The 16,231-nt window shown below is 50.0% G+C and overlaps 1 protein-coding gene across 3 annotated transcripts in view; it reads right to left on the bottom strand.

Moving 5' to 3' along the window:
- Positions 1–2,777: 2,777 nt before the first annotated feature.
- LOC126929095 (tyrosine-protein phosphatase non-receptor type substrate 1) overlaps positions 2,778–16,231 on the bottom strand; it is a 46,265-nt gene continuing 32,811 nt past the window's right edge. For 2 of the 3 annotated variants that reach the window (XM_050745178.1, XM_050745179.1), the window contains exons 7-9: positions 14,731–14,755; positions 7,766–7,817; positions 2,778–5,224 (exon numbers count right to left, since the gene is read on the bottom strand). In XM_050745178.1, the coding sequence (XP_050601135.1) occupies positions 4,976–5,224; positions 7,766–7,817; positions 14,731–14,755 (326 nt within the window). In that variant the 3' untranslated portion in view covers positions 2,778–4,975. The remainder of the gene's footprint in view (positions 5,225–7,765; positions 7,818–14,730; positions 14,756–16,231) is intronic. The other variant, XM_050745180.1, reaches the window with a different exon arrangement.

The following is a 16,231-nucleotide window of genomic DNA, read 5'->3' as shown; positions in this document are numbered from 1 at the left end:
CAAAGGTTGAGGGGGGCAGGGCAGGGGCATCCATCTTTTAAAAAGTTCAAGGTATAACTTATATATAGGGAAATGCACCCATCTTAAATGTGCAGCTGGGAGAGTTTTTACTTATGCAACCCCCAGATAACCATGACTCGGGAAGATGTAGAGCATGTGCCACCCCAGGCTTCTCCTTGTCCTCCCTCCAAGGGCAGCCACTCTTCTGATCTCTGTTGCCAAGGTTTTGCCTGTTTTTGAACATCAGGAGCACGTCTTCTTAAAAAGCATCTTCAATGTCATGATCTTGTATTCAGAAAAGAAACCAAGAACCTGGTCAGGCACAGTGAAGAGGGTGGTGAAGCGGGTGGTGTCGGGGATCCCAGCAGTGGCAGGTTCAAGGGTGCCTTGGCTGGCTGGTGAGCAGGCAGGTAGCCATACCACCCTGACGTTCTAACACTTTGGTGGTGAGATGATGTGGTGTTTCCTGGCTACTGACAGCGTCCAGTGTATCCTGAACATTATCTATGCTCCCCACTTTCTCTCCAGCAGCCCCAATCCCCATTATATGCCCATTCAGTGCTGGACTGGACCATACCCACAGTGACGTCGCTTCCTGGATGGTGACCTTGGAGCAAAATGCTTAATCTCTGTGTTTCCATTTCTTTCTTAAATGGGGGATAATCATAGTACTTAACTCATAGGTGTGTCAAGAGAATAAAGTGAATTAATTTTAATAAATACCTGCCCAGAGTTTAGGAGAGTGTCTAATATGTAGTATGTGCTTATGCCAAAATTCAATAAACTTTCATCAAAACTTGGCTGTTGGAAATGTGCTAGAAGACGCATGGGTTTTTACAGTTGGGCATTCGAATCTTGGGGTTGGGGGTCGGTGGAGATTTTCCTGATTATCACGTAAAATGGGCAGAGGCTTCAGGCGGAAGGCAGAGGACTCTGGCCTGGTCCTCATGGAGGAAGGGAGTCTTAACATTCTCCTTTGCACTAGGAGGAACCCCAAGGAGGTGCCTGATAAATGCCAAACGTTGACTGATTTCCTGGCGGGCTGGACAAGGGCCACTTAGCTCCCATCAACTTTCATTTTGCTTGCCAACCTCCAGCCCTGGAGATTTGACTGTGAAGAAGCAAGGCCCAGGTGCTGCCTAAAATACACCCCCCAAGTCTCCTTGCCCGGACACGCAGTCCATCATCCCCCACCTTCCCTGAGAATGGAAGGCATTTCCCCACCCACTCGGCCTGGATTCATGCCTTGAACACCCCATTCCTGCAAGCAGTGCACATATTTCATGGGTTGCTCCCAGAGGGAGGTGGAAAGCTGAACTCAGGCCACAGGCCGGGAAACTGCTGAGCTGTCTGTTACAGCCAAAGTCCTGGCCTGAGAGAAGGGTGATCTCTCTGAGCCCTGCAGGCAGCTCCTTGTTTCAGGTGGTCTCTGATCACATGGACCAGGCCAAGGGTGTAGAGATGATCCCCAGTGGGCTTGTGGATCTGAGTTCAAGTCTCAACTTGACTAAAGACTCATTGCGTGAGACTGGTCATGTCACATGCACTGCCAGAACCTTATCTTTCGTTCTTTGCAAAATGGGCACAACCAAGCGATCTGATAGTCATGAGAATTAAATGAGGCAGTAAGTACAGTGTGGGGAAGAGTCAGATTCCCTGGCTTCAAACTGCTCTGCCATAGGACATTGGAGAAATGACTTCTCCGTGTCTTAGTTTCCTCATCTGTAAAGCACAGAGAACAAGAGTTCCTCCCTCATGTGGTAGTTGGGAGAATGAAATGGGTTATAGCTGTGAAGCACTTGGCACCACACTTGTCATAGCTGTTATTAGCTATCATAGTGGTTAATTTTACAGTCAGTGCTCAATACATGATGTACTGATTATTAACCCAGTGCCTAAGCATCAGGCACTGCAGTCATCCAGTTGGAATTGGAGGCTCAGTAACATCGCTCATTAGCTCTGTGACCTTGCATAAGTTACACCCCCTCTCTGTGTCATCTATAAAATAGAATCAGTAACATGATTGCCCTTGAGTCACAAGGTTTAAGAATTCATCAAAGTGTTGACACATAGTAACCACTAAATATTAACATATTTATGCCTTAACTTTATTACATAATTAGCACTAATATCATTAATGATCTAATGGAGGGAGAGAAAGGAAACTAACATTTATTGAGCACCCACTATAAACCAGCACTTGACATCAGTCATCTGGCAAGGATATTACAAGACAAGCATTAGATTTCTGCATTTGGTGGGGAAGGAAAGTGAGGCCCCAGGAGGGGGAGCCAGGTGTCCAAGATCCCATCAGTGTAAGAGGCCACGAGACTCAGCTATGCAGGGTCAGGGCAGGAAGGAAAGACACAAGCCTCAGTGATGGCCTGCCCAGTGCCAAGCATGGGCTCAGTGCTCCCAACCTCCTTGAATCCGCACAGTCACCCTGGCAGGGACTCTTCCTGCCCCACTGTGCAGACGTGGGGCCCAAGTCTCAAAGAGGTGCTGTTTGAATTCCCACAGCTACAAAGCAGCAGAGCCGAGATCCAAACTCAGTTGTCTGTATGGAATTTTATCTCAACCTTACACTGGCTCCTTCTGAGCCAGGGGAAACAAAAATCGTATGTCTCTAAAACCTAAGTGAGAAGCTCAAATGCTGTAGGTTGTTCCCAAACCCTGGGGTGCATTCAATCCTCTTCCAGGCCTTGGCAGGAGGGCGGGCAGCCCCTGACGCGGCCCCGGGACACGCTCACAAAGACAAGAATACTGAACACCGGAAGGACTCATTATTACCCAGAAATCTTTATTACAAAAATATTTTGCAAGCCAAAAAGTTTAAGTTGCAACTATATACAAAATGGGGCCTGTTTCCTTCCCAGCAGTCTTAAAATAAACTCCTGAAACCATGCTCCTTCCGCAGGGTCGGTTCGACCTCTTCCTTTTCCTGGGGTTCAATACACAAGGTATGTGGAATCTCCAGGTTGCCAGGCTAAAGCTAAAGCTATACATCTTCCTTGGCCTTATTCCCTTATTTCCCCCTCCAAGAATTAAAATAAAATAAAATGAAAATGGCACCAAGAAAACATTCTTTTAAAATACTGAATGTGTGTGTGTGCATGCATGTGCACACGTATGTGCTATCTCTGGGTAGAAGAGAGGGAGACAAAGGTTTACAAGCCAATCTTTTGGAATTTGGAACTAGCCCGAGCCAGGTGGCTGGGCCACCGTGGCTCCCAGATGCCACACGGGAGCTCTGGCCAAAGCTGTCCACATGGTCTATTGGCTCAGCTAATTCCTGGATGCCATCATTGAAATCACCAGGTGACCAGGCCCCAGAGAGCTGGGTCTGTGCTGAGCTCCTGCAGTTCCACCTGTAGGACCTTCAGGAATGGGCAGGATGGCTCAGCTTCTCACTTTTACAGCCTGAGCCAGAAATCCCTTGGGCATCCCAAGGCCAGGAGTCATGAACATTAGCGTCTCAACTCTTAAGAGTTATAGTGAAGACTGAATACTGGGTCACCCCTCTGGCCAACCTTCTGGGACAGAGTGGGAATCAGCCCGAGCTTCACAGCTGTACCACCCCCCTGGCTGTCTTCAATTTATTCCAGTTTGATCCCAGTAGGGTTTGAGCACAGAAATGGAAGATTTCTTCTTCAAGGATCAGCTCGGAAAGCCGGGATGGGGGTGGACACTAAAGGGGTAGGACAGACGGCCAGGGCCACTCTCCCTACCCTTTACTATGTGTTCCTAAAGTGCTTATGAGAGGTGGTGGGGAGGGGTGTCATCTTCACTATCCCCACTTTACGGATGAGCAGACTGAGGCGTTAGGTCTCGACAAGACTGCACTGTCAAGAGGCAGCCCTCAGCAGGCTGGACTTACCACGGCGGGGTCACAGAAGGCTGCAGTACCAGCCGCGTGGCTCGGCTGAGAACTTGGCCAAGTCAGTCCCAGTCAGAAGGCTAAGTGTCTCCAGGGAGCAGCTGACCTGATCCTTCTTGCCCGTTCTTAGGGTTCTGGGACTTGGAGGAACTCAGTCTTTGCTGTAAGAAAATCCCTCCAGGACAACAAACTGTTAAACCTCAGACTTCACAAGACCCAACCATGGACTTCAACACATGACAGAGAGCCAAGATCACGTTGCTGTTGTTTTAAGAAAAAAAAACAAAACAAAACACCACAGATCAAGTTTTCTAACACCTCAGTTTCAAGATTGCACGTTTCACATTTCTCAGTAATTTACAGGCGTCCACAGCGAGATGTTGCTTAGTGCTAGCTGGAGGGGCAAGCTCAGGTCTAGAAGGGAGAGATGGGTCTGGGTGGAGCAACGCAGTTGGGCCCCAGGGAGTCTTGGAGAGACCCAAGGAAGCGGAGGGTTTTGTCTCCAGTCCTTTGGGAGGGGTCCTCTCCTCCTCCAGGACTCATGGCTCTTTAGCCTAGGGATGGGGGAGGCCAGGACTGTTGGCAGCAACCTCACCAAGTCTGGATATGGGTTCCAGAGATTTTTTTCCAGCTTTTCCATGGAAGGGGCAGTTTGATCTAAAGGGGAAATCTTCCCCCGTTAAGCCCCAGTTGGGTGGGGGTGGTGGTGGTGGTGGTCAGGGGGCCACCCTGGAAGCTCAGGCTTCGGAGCATCGGGGAGGCAGTCAAGGGTCTTCGAGACCCACGTGGTGATGGACGGAGGCACAAGAGTTCTTGGACCCCAGGCAGTTCTGGCCACTTCCCAGGTCGGTTCCCTGGCTGGTTTGGCACCATCAGCCTCCAGGTGTGTGGCAATGTGGGGGGAGGGGGCCGTGGCTGCCCAGGAAGTGCTGGAGAGCCAAGGAGGGGTGGGGAGAGAAGAGCCACCCTGGCCCCTGGGTCCCAGAGCCTGCACCGCCCCAGCCCTCTGGGAACTGGGTTGGCTGTGCTCATCACGGCGGCTCCCTGTGGGACAAGAAAGCACGTGGAGATGGGTGCTAGAGCAAACCACGGTCCCATTCACTTCCTCGGGACCTGGACGCTGGCATACTCTGAGAAGGATGGCTCGGGCTTGGGGGCCGGCTGCTTGGGGGTTCGGTTGAGGTGGACCATGTCCAGGTCAGCGTAGGTGAGGGTGTCCTCCGATGCGGGCTGCGGGCTGGTCTGAATGCTGGCATACTCTGTGTGGTTGTTGGGCTCCGCGGCCCGGGGAGCGGGCTTCTTCCCCTTGGGCAGGTTCAGGTCTGCATATGTGATATCATTTGTGTCCTGGATTTAAAATACCCAAAGAGAAAGTCATGAGAAGGTCATTCTAGAGGCCCTGGCCCACTCACTCAAACTAAATACCAAGTCTGGATGCTTCTGTGTCCTCTCGGCCCACACTGGCTCAGCCATAAGTCCTGTTCCCCTCATCTCTTGCCAACGTTACTTGCCTCCAGCCTTGCCCCTTCCCATCCACCCTCCTCCTCACCCTGCCTGAAGGGTCTTTCTGACCCACACAGTGTGGTCCCCTCACAGCCCCGCCTCAGTGTCACCTCCTCCCGCTCCTGCCTCCTCCCAGCCTGAACCACCTGTAGTCTTCGCCCATTTCTCATGTTCCTCCCTCTGCCAAGGGTGTCTGTCCTGCTTCTCCTTGTAACAAATCCCCATCCACCCTGTAAATTTCAGATGAAGCACGGCTCATCCTAAGACCCTTCCTGGCCCTCCCCTCTCCTGGCAGGGTCCAGGTTCCTTCTTTGTGCTTCCTCAGCCCATGTTTGTTTTCCATCACAGGACCCACCACCCAGGACCGTGTCTGTTTGGGGGCCTGAGTAGGTGCTGATGGTGATGTGTGTGGGGACATTCATTAATGTACGCATTTATTCCACAAATATTCACTGGACATTTGTTAGGATTCAGAAACCAAGGCTGGCACAGAAGAAGTCTGATTCATACTGAATAAATAGGATGGCAATAATTTCAGCTTCACTCAGGGCAAAGCTGGAGACAGGGAGACAGAGAACAGGGGCAGTATAAGAATGAGATCGCCAGTTAGCAAAGCGGGAAACATTCTGGAGTCAGAAAGTGTGGGTTTGAATCCTGGTTCTAGCTCAGGGATTTTGAGCAACTCACTTAACTTCTCTGGGTCTCAGTTTCTCCATCTGTAAAGAGGGGATGATAATAGTGTCTACTGCCAGGGTTGCTGTGAGAATGGAATGAGATTATCCAGGTAAAGCGTTTAGAAAAGAGCCTGGTACATATTGAGCATCTATCTTCAATAAATGTTCGCAATCATTAACCACTTAGCAAACCTGGATACCTCCCATGTGCTAATCCTATCAACCTGCCACTGCCACCTCAAAATCGCCCATCATGAATGATAAACTTTGCTTCCTCTGTGACTGGCCCCTGCGTGATAGAACAGAATAAAGCTACCGCCAACCGGCACACCTCCTAGCTGGTGCACGGTAATGGCCCATTTCAGTTCTCAGGGCTTACAAGCAGCACACAACCACACAGATCACCCATCCACTCTTACCACAACCTACTTGGGAAGGATTATCTATTCCACTTTACAGCTGAAGACACTGAGACCAAGGGAGGTTAAATAAAGTGGACAAAGTTGTCCTGCTGGCAAAGAACCAAAGTGTGTTGGACTCTGCGGCTGTGCTCTTAGCACACAGCTCCTGTCCTGAGCCCTGCGTGCTCTCATTTACTTCTGTCTGGGAAATCCACGTTGATAGCATGCAACTCCCTCCCTGGCCAGGGCTAGCGCCTGGCACTGGAATCGCAGGCACTCTGCCAGCTGGGCCGTGACTGTCTGGCTGTCCAGTGCGTGGCACATAGTGGGTGCCCGGTAAGTCTCTGCTGATGTGAATTTCGTGCAGGTGTCCATGACCCGTTTTTCCACCATCATTTTTTTCCCCCACAAGATTCCAGGAGGAAGTCCAGAAGTAGAATGACATGGGAGAAGGTCTCCCTCTCTCATGACTGGAAACGGTTTTGTTTTTCCTAATTACTACCTGAGCTCATGTCCGGGGCTGCCGGGGTACCCCATGGGTCACAAGGGCAGGGCCAAGGCATTTTGGTCTACAAATGCTGTGCCTTTCACCAGCCCGACAACAGATTACATCTAAAAAGATGACAACTGCCTTGGAAATGTCAAGGACAGCTGGCGCACTCTCGTTCCGGGTTCAGAGCAGGACCTGTCTTGTTACAAGATGCTGAGGAGCCCTCTGCCTTCAAGGTCTGACAGCGTCAGCCGGTGATAAGCAGGGCTAGGTTTCTCAGAAACGACGTTGCCTGCAAAATCATCTCAGCAATGTTGACCAGAAACCTCCAGCTTGAGCGAGTGTGCCCTTGTGTGAGGTAATTAATGACATGGGGTCTTTCCATCAGCAAAGGCGGGAGAGGCCCTGGCAGGCTGGCTGTGCAGTTACAGCATAGAAAAGCCTGGCTGTGAGGAGGAGTGGGCAGTGAGCTGGGAGTGGCGCTCCTGGTAGAGGGATGGGTCTGGGCAAATGCACAGAGGTGGGAAGGCACAATCCACACTAAGGGAGCTGCAGCCTGACTCCAGGGCACCATTTTATAGGACGGATTGTGAATGGTGCCCCTGGGGAGTTGTGCAATGGGTAGCACTGAGTCAGGAGGCTGCAACAGCCACTGTTGGCTGCAGCAGAGAGAAGGAATATGCACAGGACATGGGGAAAGCTAGGAATGTAAGATCCTCCACCCTGCACCCCACAGGGAGTCTTAATTTAGAACCAGATCTGCAATTCCGGTTGATGTGAAGCAACCACGCCATGGAGTTTCCCAGGAAGGGCATCTCACCAAGGATTGTACCTGGGTTATTTCTCTGGCATTCTTCTCAGGCTCATGCAACCTAAAAAGGAAAGAGACACACAGATAAAAATACCCTCACTATCTAAAGTGCTCATGCAAATTGATAAGAATAACATTTAGGCTCCACTTTCTATATGGGTTGAGGACATGGATGAAGGACTCATAATAGAAACACAACTGCACATCAAATGTTTGGACAAAGGGGTCAATCTCACTAAAAAGGAATTGTACACAATGCACTATCATTTTTTTTTAACCTACTCTATTGGCAAGGATCTTTAAAAATTATAATACTTGGTGTTGGGGAAGCTATGGTGAAATGAACTGGAGCTTGCATACGTCGCTGGTGGGAGAGGCAAACCAGTACAATCCTTTTGGGAAGCAGCTGGCAAAATCAAGAGCTTGGAAGATGTCCTCATCCTTTTGACTCATAATTGCACTTTTTTTGGGGGAATTCAAAATATAGAAAAAGCTTTCAACACAAAGGCATTTGTCAAGGGCGGGATGGGGGAGGTTTATATCTTAGGGTTCTGCCAATTGGGACTGGTTAGGGAAATTAGGATAAATCCACAGATAAAGATTTAAAAGGTTTATGAGGAGGTTTTTTTTTTAAGTTACAAATGCTTACATTAAAATGATAAGTGAAAAAGGAAAATTCTCTGTGGGATTATCTCAATTATGAAAAATGTGTGGATAACACTGGAAGGAAACATAGCAAAATGCAAACTGCAGTGGTCTTTGCATGGTATTTTTTTTCTCCTTTTTAGTTTCCCATATTCTCCAAATGTTCTGTATTATAAACATCTATGTATCATCATTAAAGAAAGAAAAGAAAAAGACCAAGATGTCCAAGTTAATCAAAGAAGTTGTTCGTGCACTTGCTTCTGTAATTGGAGGCCACGGCTTGACTCACTGGAGGGTCACAGTCAAGGTGATGAGCATATCAGAGCCACTGGCTTGGCAGAAGTTGTGTAAATTCTCAAGCCGGCAACCCCGGGGATGTTAGCATGGATAATGTCAGAAATGAGCAGTGGGGCTTGGCAGCAGGGTTATTAATGGATTTGGCATGAGTGCTTGGCTCCGAAAGCAGTTCTGAGACATGACAAGCCCCACGTGGCCACAGAAAGAACCCTCCAGGAGCAGGGCCACGTCCGCTGGGGAAGATCACACAGATCTGTCCCCACCCTACTGGCCTCCAGCCTTCCTGGAGCTCCCCACTGGCTGGCTGGTTCAAGTCCAACTCATCGCCCTGCTCCGTGTCCCACGTGGCCTGGCGTGCTGCCTCCAGGCTAATTCACTGCCCTGTCCTCATGTACCCACTCATCTACCCACCAAATATTTCAGGGGGGGTACATTTGATGTTATGTACTTCATGCTTCAATAGCAGCATGAAGGACCCCCTTGATCATTTTTCTTCTTGGCTAACTTTCGTGTCTCCTTCAAGACTCAACTATGGTGTCACCTTGTGATGGCTCTGCCGACGGTGCTGGGCTGGCTGGGCTGCCCCTCCGTGACAATCTCAGATCTCCTGTCTATCTGCATATCTGGTTTCTATTGCTGTCTGCCTGCCTGCCATGCTTCCTCACCACATGTGCTCAAAAACAGTGACTTGGAATGAATGCCAGTCAGGCTGCCCCAGGGCCTTTGCATGCTTTGGGCTGCTGCCTCTTCATCTGCTTCAATCCTTTTCTTCCTTCAGATGCTATTTTAAACAGTCTTGTCTTGGAGAAATCTTAACTGAACCCCCAAACTCCATTCTCAAAACACTGTGTTCTTCTCTTTCAAAGCAATTTCAGACTACAACCAATTACCCATTTCCCCATATTTGTCTCTCCCCTGGATTTTCCTATTTCAGTGAATAGCTCTACCATTGCTCATCTTGTGCTCAGGCTGGAGAAGTAGGAGTCAGCCCTGATTCTTCTCTTCCTTTACAGTTCTCGTCTACTCCAACCTAGGGCTGGTCGGCTCCACCTCCAAATTATCCATCAAAGCCAGCCACCCCATCCTCTCCACCGTCCGAACTCCCCTGATTCCTGAAGAACCTCCTCCTTGATCTCCCCACCTCTATTCCTGCTTCCCTGCCCTCCATTCTCCCTATCTCAAATGCATAAGTGATGTCATGCTACTTTTCTGCTTCACAATGCTCAAGCCCTCTATAACCACTCCAAGGTGGTCAAGTGACACCAGCTCCAAGGCTCAGCCCGGCCGACTGCTCTAGGCTCCATCCCTCTCCTGCCTCTGCTCCGCTCCAGCTCCTCTGGCCTCCTCTGCGCTCTGTGCATGCATCTGACTGCTCCTGTCTCAGGGTCTTGGCACTGGCTGTTCCCTCTGATTGGTGTAGTCTTGTTCCAGATATTCCCATGGCTGGAGCCTCCTCATCCTTCTAAATGTCACCTTGCAGATAAGCCCTCCCTGCTCACCCAAGACCTTACCTCCTTGATCTGCTCTGTCCCTTACCTGGCTTCATTGTATTTAGTCAGCAGCTGCACCACATCCTTTATTAACTTTCCAGCTTGTCTGGTAACCTGTCTCCTCAGCGGACCATCAGTTTCACACAGGGAGGAACTGGGCCAGTCTCATTCACTGCTGAAGCCCCAGCACCAAGAACCGGGCCAGTCTCATTCACTTCTGAAGCCCCAGCGCTAAGAACTGGGCTGGCACATCATTAGCAGTCCATATGTATTTGTTGAATGAATGAATGAATGAGTGAGTGAGTGAATGAATGAATCTTTCTCACTGGCTCTTAAGTGCCATGAGACCAGGGGTGGGCCTTTTCTCCTCCCCTTTGCAACTCCCAGCTCAAGGCCTGGCACTGAGTTAGGCTCAGTCCAGATGAATAAATGAAAGACTCAGGGAAGCCCTAAATATTCCAAGAATAAATGCAGTGAATGTCTGACAAGTGAATAAATGGCTGATTGAATGAACCCTAGTGCCCAATTAAGGGAGCAGAGAGACACGTTTTTCTCTCGTCTGAGCTGGGGAAGATTACAGACAATGTTCTGTCTGTACATTCCTAACCCAGGGAGTTAGAGAGAGCCAATCCCTCCACCAGCCCTGCAACCTGAAGAACCCTTTGAGCTCAAAGTGGCAGCCTCCCGGCTTGCAGCCTCCCTGAGGTGCTCGGCTGTTACTCACACCAACGTCCTCTGGAAAGTGTCTGATCCCAGCAAGCCAAAGCCGAAGCCGGCTGAGGCATGGGAAACCACCATTAGCACTCACTAGCTATTGCTTTGGTTTAGAGAGATGAAAGGGAGCAAGTGATCTCATGGCTCCCTTGGTAGGCTCACGCTGGAAAAATAAAAAACAGGCAGAAAACGGTTGGTTTCTCTGGGGAAGAAGAAATAGACAGCAGGAAGCATGGGAACAGTCATGAAGGCACCAGCTTTCGTGCAAGAGATGTCAAGGCTGAAGTCATCATTCTGGTGCTTCCTAGCCGCAGGACCTTGGGAATGTCATGACTTCTCTGGGCCTCAGTTTCCTCAACCATAGGATAGGGAACAATAAGAACCTGATAGAACAGCGGTTCTCAAAGTGTGGCTTGGGAAGAACAGCATCAGCACCACCTGAGAACTTGTGGAAATAGAGATTCTCCATCAGGGACTTTGAGGGTAGGGCCCAGTAAGCTGTGTTTTAACAAGTCTTTAGGGATTGCGTAACACACTCAAGTTTGAAAACCACTGTTCTATAAAATTGGGATAGTGATAAATCATAGGGTTTCTGCAAGAATTAAAGTCACAATTGGGCTAATATACATAAAGGCATAGACAGTGCCAGGAGCACAATAAGTACTCAATAAATGGTAGCTGCTAATGATGCCATTATTATTGACAATGTCCTATTCTTCCAGAAACTCATTGTCTAATCAGGGAGGTAAGACAAGTAAAAAATAATGACAACAGGGCGGGGCGCAGGGGCTCACGCCTGTAATTCCAGCACTTTGGAAGCCCGAGGTGGGTGGATCACCTGAGGTAGGGAGTTCAAGACCAGTCTGACCAACAAGGAGAAATCCCGTCTCTATTAAAAATACAAAATTAGCTGGGTGTGGTGGTGCATGCCTATAATCCCAGCTACTCAGGAGGCTGAGGCAGGAGAATCATCTGAACCCAGGAAGCAGAGGTTGCAGTGAGCTGAGATTGTACCATTGCACTCCAGCCTGGGCAAAAAGAGCAAAACTCTGTCTCAAAAAAAATAAATAAATAAAATAATAATAACAACAAAAACAAAAAAGAGAGATCCTTCTAGATGGGGCTGTGTAGTCACTAGGAAGCAGTATTTTAGGGATTCAGAGAAGGCAGAGTGGGAAGTGCTACAGTGGTTTAGGATGGCATTCATTCACTCATTCATTCATCCACTCACTCATTCATCCATTCATTCATTCACTCACTCATCCATTCATTCACTCATTCACTCATTCATTTGTTCATTTGTTCATTCAATAAACCTTTACTAAGCACCTATCCCATTCCAGGCATGGTGCCAAGTTTAGCAGCTATTTGCAGTGAACCTTAGGGACATGGGCCCTGGCTTCAAGGAGTGGGTTATGAAATGGGACAGGTACAGAGACACCTTGAACACACCAGGTGTCCATGCTGGGGCACCAGGAAGGTTCACAGGAAGCCCCCCATCTCTGGAGGATGTCATGCCCTTGCTGACCTCAGGAGGAGCAGGAGGTGACCAGGTGACAGGAGGGGTCCCACTCTAGCTACCATATTGCATAACTCCAGGGGGTGCCATTCACAGAGCCCACTGTGCCTGCCACCCCTGGAGCTGGGGGACCCTGGGTAGTGCATGAGCAGGGGCAGGGAGCACACCTCCGCAGACAGGGCAGTGTGCAAGGGGGAGGAGGAGAGTGAGGGCCCAGCCTGTGGGGGAGGGGAGGAGCACAGTGTGGTTGAGCCGTGAAATGTGAGGACAGGGGGTAGAAGGAAGTGAAACTGTTCAAGGCAACTGGACCACAAGGGGCCCAGAAGCCTCAGGGAGGCATCTGGACTTTATCTGGAGGGACAGGGAGAGCCACGGAAGGTTTTTTTTGGCAAATGACAGAAACGAGTCTTGCCCTTGGAAGAGTGTCCTAGGTGTGGGAGTGTGACAGGCACAAGCATGACAATAGGAAAACACACGTTCCCGGAAGGCAGTGAAGAGCCTAGTTTTGCTGGAGAGGTGGCTCTGCTTGTTCGGGGGAGGAGAAGGCCAGAAGGTTGGGCAGGGCTCAGACCAGGAGGGCCCCTGTGGAGATCAGAGCAAGAAGCAAGGCTTTATCCCAAGAGTACCTTGGACTCACACTGCTGGGCAGGAGCGGGGCACCCAATGCTTCCCAGGGCCTTCTCTGGCAGAAGAGCTGCTCCTGCTATATGCAACTGCTTTGCCTGGTATTTGCCCCATCACTCCACCCATCACCTGCACCCCCCAACTCAGGATACAGCACTCTATTGCCGCCAACCTTGAGGTGGTCCTTAACCCTACAGTCAATCTATCAGCAAGTCCTCTTGGGTCTACCTTCAAAATATATCTAGAATCTGAGCATTTCTCAGCCTATCCCACCACTTTGGTCCAGTTCACCATCTTTTCCTGCCTGGACCGGGACCGCTACGGTCACCTACACACCCTCACCTCCTGTAGCATGGGCTCCACATGTAGCCAGGTGACACTTTTAAAACAAAAGTCAGATCATGTCCATCCTGTGGTTCTTCATCCCACTGGAGATAAAATCCCGAGTCCTTCTAACACCCACAGGCCCCACTCCAGATCATCATTTCCTATTCTGTAATTCTGGAACCCAGAAAGCTCTAAACAATCGAAAGACTGGCACTATGCAGTTGCTGGCAAAACCTGGTCTGAACCAACACAAAGCTATTTATAGCTTTATTTATCACCCTTAGCATGGATGTCTACATGGTTCTATGCAGATAGGTTCACATGGCAGATTACGGTGTGCTGCCTCTGCTCTGCTGGGGATGAAGATCAGAGGCCTTCCAAAAAGCCGATAAAGGCTTTTCACAAAATGGTTCATAATAGCTCTTGCTACAGGGGCATCTGCGAAGGACAACAAGATGCCGAGGACCTGCGTCTTCCTGACCTCATCTTCTTCCTCTCCTTCCCTCTGGCCTAGCACACAGGCCTCCTCTCTGGCCCAGCATGCTCCTCTCCATCGTAGCTCACTAGTTTCAGGCACCTGCTTGCATCCCCTTTTCAGAGGCAGTCCCTTCCTCTGCCTAAGACAGCCCCCAACCATTCACCTCCATCCCCTTGCAGGGTAGGAGTTGTCGCCACCTGATATGACACCACGAATCACTTTATTTCTGCGTTTATGCCTGTTTCTCTCACCGGCATCTGAGCCCCGTGAAAGCCTGGGCTGATTCTTGTTTACTGCTGTATCACCAGCTGGTCCTGAGCAGGGCTGGCACACAGTAGGGACTCAAGTCATTAAAAATGTGAATCAACAAACTAAAGTGCCATCGGTGACGTAACGTCACCGCCTGAGCCTCTGACCAGGCTGTGAGCTTGCAGAGGGCACAGATTCTATCCGACTCATCCCAGCATTCCAGGGCCACAGCACGCCAAGGTACTCAATAAATATTTACTAAACAAAGGAAAGAGTAAAGTATACAACTTGGATCTGGGAGGATGCATCCGGTGGCGTGTGCAGGATGTCTGTGAGGACAGAAAGCCCGGGAGGTCTCTGCCCCAGTCCACGTGGAATTAGACAAGGGTCTCGTTGTCTGGGGAGAGCAGGCAAGAAATCAGCGCCTCTGTGCACCAAAATAAAACCCCTCATTTGGGACAATAATTAAAAACAGCATGACCCAGTGCAAGGAGATTACAGAGGAGAGAAAGAGACATGTTGACCAACACATCGGTGAGGTCAGTGGACGTGGATTATGCTTTACAGTCTGGGGGGCTGTGAAACAACCAAATAATAACTTCAAGAGGATCTGGACCAATGATGCACTTACCTTGTAGAGGAAGTGGAGCCCTGGGCTGAAAGACAAAAGAAACAAAAGCCTGTTGTTTAACTAGAAGCACACTTTTCTTATGTAACTATTTTCTGGCGAAAGGTTTGCCTCCAGGGACATGGAGAGGAAATACTGTAATCACATCCTTGGAACCACAGGAGACCCCCGTGCCCACCCAGTGGGCATCCTCTTCCACCAAGGAAGCCTGTGACGGAGTAAGCTAGATGGTCCTGCTTTTCCACTTGCGGAAGCTGCCAGGGGTCCAAAAGCAGTCTTCAGCCTGGGAGGGGACAACTGCCCCACCTCTGTCTGGGTCTCACCTCCGTTCAACCACAAACCTCAGTGGAGACCCTCCAGTAAGCCTAGTCCCATTCAGTGCTCTTCGTGGCTTGAAAACAGATTCTAGCAGGGCTGCAAATCGGGGATCAAGTGTGAACCCCGGGTCTGCTACCCATTCACTCACTGTGTGACCCTGGGTGGGACACTTCCTCTCTCTGAGCTTCTATAACTTGCAGGGTTGGGCTGAGCATCCATTTATTTACATGCCACCACTTTCCAAAAAAAGGATCTTGGAAGGAAAGAAAGTGTCCATCTGGTTTAGAGGTTTTAAACCTGTGATATGGGGTAACCCCCAGAGAAGCCTCCAGGGTTCAGCAGCCATTTGACTCCCATTTTGCTGTAAAATTGTAATTAAAAGCAACATGCACACCCAAATGCACTCTGCACCGCACTTTAATAGGCTGGAGGCTGCCACAGTGCAAGAATTCTTGCTGCCGGGTTAACGCTTGGTGCCTGGGCAGGTCCTGGATCTTCAGGTGAGGAGTACCTCAGTTGGAAGCTCTGCTCAGCACCGAACGTCTGAGTGGAGGCTGACAGGTTGCAAAGTGCTGGACACAAGTCATCTCTGGGAATCCAGTGACAGGACACCAGTCACCCCCCTTTTACACCAGAGACTAGGTGACTCCTCAGGGTCACACAGCTGGGTAGTGGTTGAGTTGAAATCAGGACATTTCACTGTGGGCATTGAGAGGCTGGGCAGACCCCTCCAGGGCCTAATGAGGGAGAAGGGGGGTCTAGTTATGGTGGAGGGAGGTAGCGTGCAGGGTGGTCCTAGACGTGGTCCTTGGGTTTAAATTCTGGCCCCACCACCTCCTGGCTGTGAGGCCCTGAACAAGTTTTATAACTTTCCCACGCCTCAGTCTCCTCATCTGTAAAGTGGGGTTAGTAATGTCACCCATGAGGTCTGTGGTGAAGACTGACTGTTACTACAGGGAAAGCCCTGTGAGCAGTTCCTGGCACATTGGAATTGCCGGGGGATACTAGCCGTCCCTGTCACTGGAGCCTGTGTTTGAGAGCTAGGCTCTGCACACAGACCCGCCACTTGGGCTGGGTGCCCTTTACCAGAGCTGCAGCTCTGCAAACTCCATTCCTCCTCTGCAACACCTAAGCCCACAGTAATGAGCTCACACGTGTCAGGAGCCTGGCAAGCTGCCTGGGGCTG

Source organism: Macaca thibetana, chromosome 10, assembly GCF_024542745.1.
Source record: "Macaca thibetana thibetana isolate TM-01 chromosome 10, ASM2454274v1, whole genome shotgun sequence".
Classification (NCBI taxonomy): domain Eukaryota; kingdom Metazoa; phylum Chordata; class Mammalia; order Primates; family Cercopithecidae; genus Macaca; species Macaca thibetana.
This window is presented reverse-complemented; position numbering and strand designations above follow the sequence as displayed.